Source organism: Mus pahari, chromosome 1 (assembly GCF_900095145.1).
Source record: "Mus pahari chromosome 1, PAHARI_EIJ_v1.1, whole genome shotgun sequence".
NCBI lineage: Eukaryota > Metazoa > Chordata > Mammalia > Rodentia > Muridae > Mus > Mus pahari.
In genome coordinates, this window is record NC_034590.1 from 120,101,106 (window position 1) to 120,109,817 (window position 8,712).

General features: G+C 50.3%; 2 protein-coding genes across 3 annotated transcripts in view; both read left to right on the top strand.

The window, feature by feature from the left end:
* Positions 1-3,444, top strand: part of Bscl2 (BSCL2 lipid droplet biogenesis associated, seipin) — a 10,202-nt gene extending 6,758 nt beyond the window's left edge. Inside the window, exons 4-10 of the mRNA XM_029536224.1 lie at positions 492-669; positions 811-908; positions 1,723-1,864; positions 1,983-2,049; positions 2,237-2,305; positions 2,405-2,485; positions 3,241-3,444. Coding sequence (XP_029392084.1) covers positions 492-669; positions 811-908; positions 1,723-1,864; positions 1,983-2,049; positions 2,237-2,305; positions 2,405-2,485; positions 3,241-3,362 — 757 coding nt within the window. The 3' untranslated portion in view covers positions 3,363-3,444. The remainder of the gene's footprint in view (positions 1-491; positions 670-810; positions 909-1,722; positions 1,865-1,982; positions 2,050-2,236; positions 2,306-2,404; positions 2,486-3,240) is intronic.
* Positions 3,445-5,452: 2,008 nt separating this feature from the next.
* Positions 5,453-7,121, top strand: Lrrn4cl (LRRN4 C-terminal like). 2 transcript variants are annotated; one of them, XM_021187476.1, is made up of 2 exons: positions 5,453-5,766; positions 6,278-7,121. In XM_021187476.1, the coding sequence occupies exon 2, from the start codon at positions 6,283-6,285 to the stop codon at positions 7,000-7,002; it is 720 nt and encodes a 239-aa protein (XP_021043135.1). In that variant the 5' UTR covers positions 5,453-5,766; positions 6,278-6,282; the 3' UTR covers positions 7,003-7,121. The 2 variants fall into 2 exon arrangements, with proteins under 2 accessions (XP_021043135.1, XP_029388302.1); XM_029532442.1 differs by having other exon boundaries at positions 5,696-5,766; positions 6,237-7,028.
* The last annotated feature ends 1,591 nt before the right edge of the window (positions 7,122-8,712 follow it).

Below are 8,712 nucleotides of genomic sequence, written 5' to 3' on the forward strand. Positions count from 1 at the left end.
GCTGGCCTTGAACTCAGAAATCCGCCTGTTTCTGCCTCCCGAGTGTAATACAGTTGTTCTTAAAACAAGCAGACATCAGAAACCTACCCACTCTGAGATAACTGGCTTAATTGCTCTAGTTTTAGAGTAACTTCTTCCTAACAAGACTAGGAAGAAATGCAGGGTTCTTATTAGCATGTGGTGAACGCTCATTCAACACTGAGCCCCATTGTTAAACTGTCAACAGAGTCACTACATTTGAGGCAAGCTTTAGGTGGGATGTTGGGCAGATGCTAACCCAGAGGGCAGACTATGTCCAAGCAGACTGCCTACCTCAGGGAGGTAATTTTTGAGAGGGGCTTTCTCTGTATTAGAATTAGGAAATGGGGTCAGGAAGTAGGGAGTGTTACTAGAACAGGTGGAAAGGCTGGGTAGGTGGTGAGTGGAAATTAAAGAGAGAAAGTGAAGGAACAGAGAGCCCAGAATGAGCTTATTGCTTAAGCATGGGGCAGATGGAGTGAGCGACTGTCCCCAGTCTGTCCTCTTGGCCGGCAGGCGATGCTGCATTACCGCTCTCAGCTGCTCCAGACGCTTGACACCCTGGTGTTCTCCAGCCTCCTGCTGTTCGGCTTTGCTGAACAGAAGCAGCTCCTGGAAGTAGAACTCTACTCTGACTATAGGGAGAATTCGGTAAGTGGGCGACAGAGTTAGGAGACAACTCTTCAATTGGCCCAAGATTGTACCCGAGGAGCCCATGGATGGTCAACTGCAAGAGCCCCAGCCTGGAAGTAGACCTCATACTGAGTCTGCTCTCATTTTGTACCCTCACAGTATGTGCCAACAACTGGAGCAATCATCGAGATCCACAGCAAGCGCATCCAAATGTATGGAGCCTACCTCCGGATCCACGCCCACTTCACTGGGCTCAGGTAAAAAGCCAAGGGAGGAAACACTGGCAGCTTTCCTATGACCTGCCCTAAAATGAAGAGAGTCCCAGGCAGAGGTGACTGGTGACTGGTAACAATTACATCATAGTTTACAAAGGCCAGAGGTGGTTCTCCCTGGCTTCACTATGCTTATCGGCTTTCAAGAGAGCTTCTTAAAAATATCTCATGTGAGGGGAGCTTGGAGAGATGGCTCAGGGATTAAGAGCACCCACAAGGCAAGTTCCAGGGGATCTCATTTATTCTTCTGGTTTCTGGAGACACCAGGCGTCCATGTGATATATGTACATACATTCAGGCAAATACTCAGACATATACAGATGTTAGCAGACATTTTTTAATATCCTGTATGAGATGACAGACCCTTTCATTCCAGCACTGGATGGGCCTAAGGCAAGAAATCTTGAACTACAAAGCAAGACCTTCAACATAAATAATGAAAAGGAAAAACGAAAAGTATCAGATGAGCCAGGTGTAGTCCCCTGTATCTAGCCCCTGGTTCTCAGACAACAAAGTGAGATCACGTACACAACCCCGACTCTGGGCCAATAAAATCTCCATGCAATCCACTGCCTTGTTGGATTGGCTCAGAAAGTGTTGGAGTGACTAGAGAAGTTACAGTCAAAGCCACTGTAGTGCTGTGGCCTTGTGATTCTGAGACTGCCTGAAATCCTTGGCCTTTATTAGAACCTGGTGCAGGGTGGTCTGGAACCTGGGAAGGGGTGTGGGTGCCACAGTGATAGAGGCTAGTGCTATCTAGTAACCGCTGTTCCCTTCCTGACCCTGTTTCCCACCTCAGGTACCTGCTATACAACTTCCCCATGACTTGCGCCTTCGTGGGTGTGGCCAGCAACTTCACGTTCCTCAGCGTCATCGTGCTCTTCAGCTATATGCAGTGGGTGTGGGGTGCTGTCTGGCCCCGACACCGCTTCTCTCTACAGGTCTCAAGGGGCAGAGGCCCCGTTTTTCTTCCCTTGGTGTTCAGGGGCATGTTAGGGCTAGGACGTGATGACTGCAGCGGGAGTCAGGCTTCCTTGCTCAGTCGTTACTGCTCCGCAGGTTAACATCCGACAAAGGGATAACTCACGCCACGGGGCCCAGCGTCGGATCTCTCGCCATCAGCCAGGTAAACTGGTTGGTTGACAGTATCACTGAGGGGTAGGCTGGCTGGGTTAGAGGGTCTACGTGCCTCCGTTATGAAGCATGTGGTTCTCTGGAACTAAGGGTTCGAGGGGAGGTTGGACGAGGTGGAGTTGGCACTGCAAGCCACAGAACCACTGACCCTACCTGTCCTCTGTTTGTGGGACCCGAAGGTCTGGAATCTACCCAGCAGTCGGATGTCACGGAGGATGGCGAGAGCCCTGAAGATCCCTCAGGAACAGGTATGTTTGGTTCCTCTTCCTCGCTCCTCATCCCCAGCACGCACCTGCAGTGCCTGGCTCTCACCTTCTGTCACACCTCTGTTCCCCTTTTGGCTGAAGAGGGCCAGCTGTCTGAGGAAGAGAAACCAGAGAAGCGGCCCCAGAATAGAGAGGATGAGCAAGAACCAGAGGCTAGTGACGGTGAGGGCACTGTGTGATGGGATGATGTATGATGGGATGATATGTGGTGATGGGATGATGTGTGATGGGGAGGGCACTGAGTGACGGTGAGGGCACTGTGTGATGGGCAGGGTGATGTGTGATGGGGAGGGCACTGTGTGATGGGGAGAGCACTGTGTGACAGGGAGGGCACTGTGTGGTGGGGAGGGTGATGTGTGGTGGGGAGGGCACTGTGTGATGGGGAAGGCACTGTGTGATGGGGTGATGGGTGGTGGGGAGGGCACTGTGTGATGGGTGGTGGGGATGTGTGATGGGGTTGTGTGATGGGGAGGGCACTGTGTGATGGGGAAGGCACTGTGTGATGGGGAGGGTGATGTGTGGTGGGGAGGGCACTGTGTGACGGGGTGATGGGTGGTGGGGGGATGTGTGATGGGGTGATGGGTGGTGGGGATGTGTGATGGGGTGATGGGTGGTAGGGGGATGTGTGATGGGGTGATGGGTGGTGGGGAGATGTGCGATGGGGTGATGGGTGGTGGGGATGTGTGATGGGGTGATGGGTGGTGGGGAATGTGTGAAGGGGTGATGGGTGGTGGGGATGTGTGATGGGGTGATGGGTGTTGGGGGATGTGTGATGGGGTGATGAGTGGTGGGGGATGTGTGATGGGGTGATGGGTGGGGGGATGTGTGATGGGGTGATGGGTGGTGGGGATGCCATCCCACCCTCTTAACCTGTTTCACTCGCAATTTTGTTTGGCCCTTTTCTGGCTCTGCTCCAGGCTCCTGGGAAGATGCAGCATTGCTGACAGAGGCCAACCTGCCTGCCTCTGCCTCAGCATCTGCCCTTGCTCCTGAGACTTTGGGTAGCCTCAGGCAACGCCCAACCTGCTCCAGTTCCTGAACATAGGGTGAATTCCTCACATTCCAGCGCTTTCCCATCGGACACCTTTTCCCTTGTTCCCTTAATAAACTATTTTGTGGCAGCTGCTTGTGTGGACATCAGAGGACATGTTTTAGAGTCAGTTCTGTCCTTCCACCACCATATGGGTTCTGCGGAGTCAAACTTGGGTCATGGAAGATTTTGTTTTATGTATCTCTGTATGAACCTACATAAGCATATACACCACATGTGTACCAAAGCCCATAAGGTCAGGAGAGGGTAGATCCCCTGGGGCTGGGCTTATAGAGTTGTGAGCTACCATATTGATGCTGGGAACAAAACCTATATCTGCTGTAAGACCAGGAGGCTCTCTTAACCACTGGGCCATCATTCCAGCCCTGAGTATCAGTTTTTATTATCAGTTTTTATTTATGTGTATGTGTGCTGCTTCTCTGTATGTAGGGACATGTGGGTTGCTAAGTGAGGGGCAGAAGAGGATGTCAGATCCCCTGGAACTGGAGCTACAGGTGGCTGTGAGCCTCCCAACATGAGTGCTGGGATCTGAACTGTACTCTCCAAGACCAACCAGCAAGTACTCAGACAGCTCTTTAGCCCCCGGTGTGTTCCCGTTTTAAATATTTTATTTTTAATTCTGTGCGTGGATGTACATATGAGTTTGTGGACCACTGGAGGCTGGAAGGGGGCATTTAATCCCCCGGAACTGCAGATACATGGCTGTGAATGAGCCACTGTCTGAGTGAGGGTTCTATTACTGTGATAAAACACCATGACCAAAAAGCGAGCTGGGGAGGAGAGGGTTCGTTTGGCTTACACTTCCACATTACTGTTCATCAAAGGACATTAGGACAGGAACTCCAACGGAGCAGCAGCTTGGGGGCAGGAGCTGATGCAGAGGCCATGGAGGGCGCTGTTTATTGGCCTGCTCCACCTAGTTTGCTCGGCCTGCTTTCTTACAGAACCAAAGATGACCAGCCCAGGGATGCCCCCCTCCACGATAGGTTGGGCCCTCCGCCATCAACCACTAATTAAGAAAATACCTTACAGCCAGATGTTGTGGAGCATTTTCTCAAGAGTCCTTCCTTTTAGATAACTAGTTTGAGTGTCAACTTGACATAAGACCAGCCTGCACAGCCACCATGTAGAGCTAAGAACTGAGGTTACATCTGAAGACCGCAATGCTCTTAACTACTGAGCCATCTCTCTAGCCCTGTATTGCTTTCTTTTTGTTTGTTTGTTTGTTTGTTTGTTTTTTGAGACAGGGTTTTTCTGTGTAGCCCTGACTGTCCTGGAACTCACTTTGTAGACCAGGCTGGCCTTGAACTCAGAAATCTGTCTGCCTTTGCCTCTCAAATGCTGGGATTAAAGGCATGCACCACCAAGGCTGGCCTCAACTCAAACCTTTTTTTAAAAAAAACAAAAAAAAACAAAAAAAAAAACAGGGTCCAAGTGCTGAGGGTGGCATGCACCACCACCTCCCGGCTAGCCTCAAACCTTTAGCAACTCTCCTGTCACAGATACCAAGTACCGAATTACAAGCTTGTACCACCCCATCCAGCGTCATGACCTTGGCTTATTTTCTGAGCTAGGGTCTCACTATGTTACACAGACCGTTTCCTTAGCCTCTCTAGCGCTAAGAAATTCAGGCATACACCACCACACTCAGTGTAGCTCTTTCTGTCCATAACCTAGGGAAGAAACCCTGTCCTGGCCAGTAAGAGGCATCCTGCTCTAGCATGTGATCCTCATCTCCCTCAGGGGAGGGGGCCAGGGGAGGGTGGGGCCGGAGAGCATCACTCTGGGCTTTACACCCCTCCCTTCTCTGTCCATTGGGAGGCAGAAGACAGGAAATGACTGCCATGAGTGTGGAAGGATTTTTACCAAAACAGCTTTTTGTAATTTAGGCCCCAAGCCATCCACAGATGTTTTCCTGTTTGATACCAGCCAGGTGCCCTCCCTCCCTCCCTCCTCCAATAATACTCCTCTCCCCATCCTTTCACATGACTGCAGCCTTTGGATTCTCAGTTCCTGGCTGCTTTCCACATTTCATTCCTCTGTCAGAACCCAGGCATCCTGGCCTCCAGCTGAAACCGCTGCATGTGGCTTCCCCTCTCCCTGGCCCCGTGACTCAGTCCCTCTGAGGGAACCAGCCCTCTTCTTGGCACACAGGAGCTAGGTGGTGACATCAGAGTTGAGGAGTATAAAAGTTCTCAACCAAAATAGAATTGAAGATACAACCTGACAGTGGCCTGTGACAGGGGCCTCTCCGCCTGATAGCCACGAATATCTGGGGGCAAACTCTCACTGTGTCCAGGCCTACCCACTGGTGAGAGGCTACTGTGGGTCCTGGGAAGAGGGTGGACAGAGAGAAGTCTGAATTGCCTGAGCAGGATTTGTACAAATGCAGGTAGGGAGGGAGGACTGCAGTGCCCACCGCCACCCTTTCTTCCTTCATCTCCTGCCTTCTCTCTGGATTTTTGTAAATCTTACTAAGCATTGCTCTAGATTGGTTATTTCTCAGAGTGGCTGCGGACTCAGTCCACTTTCGTCCCTGAACTGAATAAATCCTTTCCTCTTCCTCTTTCCCCAGCACTTTTGTTTATCCATTAGATGCCTGCTTCTAGCACTTTGCACGGTGCTTCCCAAACATCTCTCTCTTGTGGGGCTGTATTTCATTATTTTTATCCCAAACGAAGCAGTCATTTGTGACGTTAATAATTCTAATGATTTGGAGGTGTAGACAGAGTTGAAGGGCAGCCTTAGACCAGCCAAAGACCCAGAACACTGGCTTCTGAAAAGCCAGTTGACAATGACTCTATGTCTCAGCCCACCTCTTTCCTTTGCCCGTCTTGATCCTATGTTGTACTTTTCACACAGGTCTCGTCCTGACAGCATTTACCCACTCACTCCTCTTCCAGACTCCATGTCGGGCTCTCTTTCCCTTCTGTGGCTGGCGGCCATGACCACCTCCTTGGTTTCCCAAGCTCAGATCTTGACCCTGGAAGACTACCAGGAAGGGGAAGAGGATGATGTGACATTAGCTACACCTTCCTTAGCTGTCCGTTGCGACTATGACCGTTGTCGCCACCTGCAGGTGTCTTGCCAGGAGCTGCAGAAGGTTGGGCCGGTAGCCTGCCTGTGCCCAGGGCTCTCCAGGGAAGATCAACAGCCAGAGCCTCCTCGCCTGGGAGAAGTGCAAATAGTGGCTGAAGAAGGCTACGCAGTGGTTCACTGGTGTGCTCCCTTCTCACCAGTCAGCCACTACTGGCTTCTGCTTTGGGAGAGCAACGGGGCTCCACAGAAGAGTGCCCCTCTCAATGCTACAGTTCGCAGAGCAGAGCTGAAGGGACTGAAGCCTGGGGTTGCTTATGTCCTTTGTGTGGTGGCTGCTAATGACGCAGGTGAGAGCAACGTTCCTGGGGCAGATGTCGAGGGTCCTGAGAACTGGACTGGCCCTTCCTTCGGGCCCTGTCGCAAGCTTACCATGCCGCCTAAGCCTGTTACCCTGGTCTATGCAGCCGTGGGAGTGGGCACAGCCTTAGCTCTGCTGAGCTGTGCAGCCCTGGTCTGGCATTTCTGCCTTCGTGAGCGGTGGGGTTGCCCCCGACGTCAAAGTATTGCCCAAGCTTCAGAAGCTCTCTGATGGGAGTGCCATCGCCTGCAAACAACTCTGGTGCAGTCCAGCCTCATCTGGAGAGCCCAACCCACTCCCAGGAGGACTGTGGGGCTTGCTGCCACCTGGTACCAGAAGCACAGCCAAGCCAGAGCAGAAGCCCAGGCAATTCGCCTCGGAACCTAGGGCTTGTTTGGTCCCTAACTGGTCACTATGTTCCTTCCCTGTTGGGGGTTAGAAAAAGTAACAATTATTCCTTGGTGGTCCGACGAAAATGATTTAAGCTTTATAGGTTTGAGGGGGTAAAATTACAGACATTATACATATACTTATAGATAGCCAGTTAAAATGGAGCTATTTAAGGCTTGGCATGGTGGTTTACAATTTTAATCTCCAGCACCCTGGAGGCAGAGGCAGGCAGATCTGAGTTTCCAAAGCAGCCAGATCGACATAGAAAGATTCCAGGCCAACCCAGATAATATAGTGAAACCCTGTCTCAAAAAGAGTAAAACCAAAGCAAGACCAACAAAAGGAGAGGCGGTATAGAGAGATTGTTCAGCAGTTAAGAGCACTGGCTATTTTTCCAAAGGACAGAATTTTATTCCCAGCATCCACATGGCAGCTCACAACCATCTGTAATTCCATTTCCAGGAGATCCAGTGTCTATTTCTGACCTCTGCCAGCATCAGGCACACACACACACACACACACACACACACACACTCACACACACACACACAAATACTCATACACATAAAATAAAAATTAATTTGAAATGTAGCTATTTAAAAATATAAGCTGGGGCTGGTGAGATGGCTCAGCTGGTAAGAGCACCCGACTGCTCTTCCAAAGGTACAGAGTTCAAATCCCAGCAACCTCATGGTGGCTCACAACCATCCTTAACAAGATCTGATTCCCTCTTCTGAAGTATCTGAAGACAGCTACAGTGTACTTACATATAATAAATAAATCTTAAAAAAAAATTTAAAAATTTAAACTGTTCATAGCTCATAGGCCTCTCACGGCAAGCAGCAGACCACGTTTGGACTGTTGGCTGAGTTTTGCCAACACCTGTTGTTTTCAAAAGGACTCTGCGACTGTGGGTGGCTTCCTTCCACGTACCTTCTGAGAATCAGGTTCTGCAGGTAGATGTGGGGACTGGAGCTCTGTCCTTCTGCTACCTATGGTTTCCTTCCTAAGGGTCCTGCTCAGACTCCACCTGTGGCTATGGAAGCTGGGAATGAAAAATCAGCATGGGCTGGAGGAGATGGGGACCAAGCTTCCATCTACACAAGTTAGTGGTCGTTTGGTACTAACGGTTTATACCAGTGACTCCCCACAAGTTTGTGTAATTGTTTTTCCGCTATATTAACATTAAAGGGAATCTAAAATCATTACATTTTCCGTTTCATGATCCTGTTTAATTCCATATAGATTTTTTTCATCACGTCTTAGACTTTGGCCAAGATCAAAGGTATGCCTATTTTTCAAAGTAATATACAGACCTTTGTGTTGTGTTTGTTTGAGACAGGGACTCACTGTGTAGCCCTTTATAGCCCCAAACTCCCTATGTAGAACCAGTTGGCTTACAACTCACAGAGCCTGCCTCTGCTTCCTGAGTGCTGAGATTAAAGGTGTGGGCCACCGGGGCTGGTGAGATGGCTCAGTGGGTAAGAGCACCCGACTGCTCTTCCAAAGGTCTGGAGTTCAAATCCCAGCAACCACATGGTGGCTCACAAC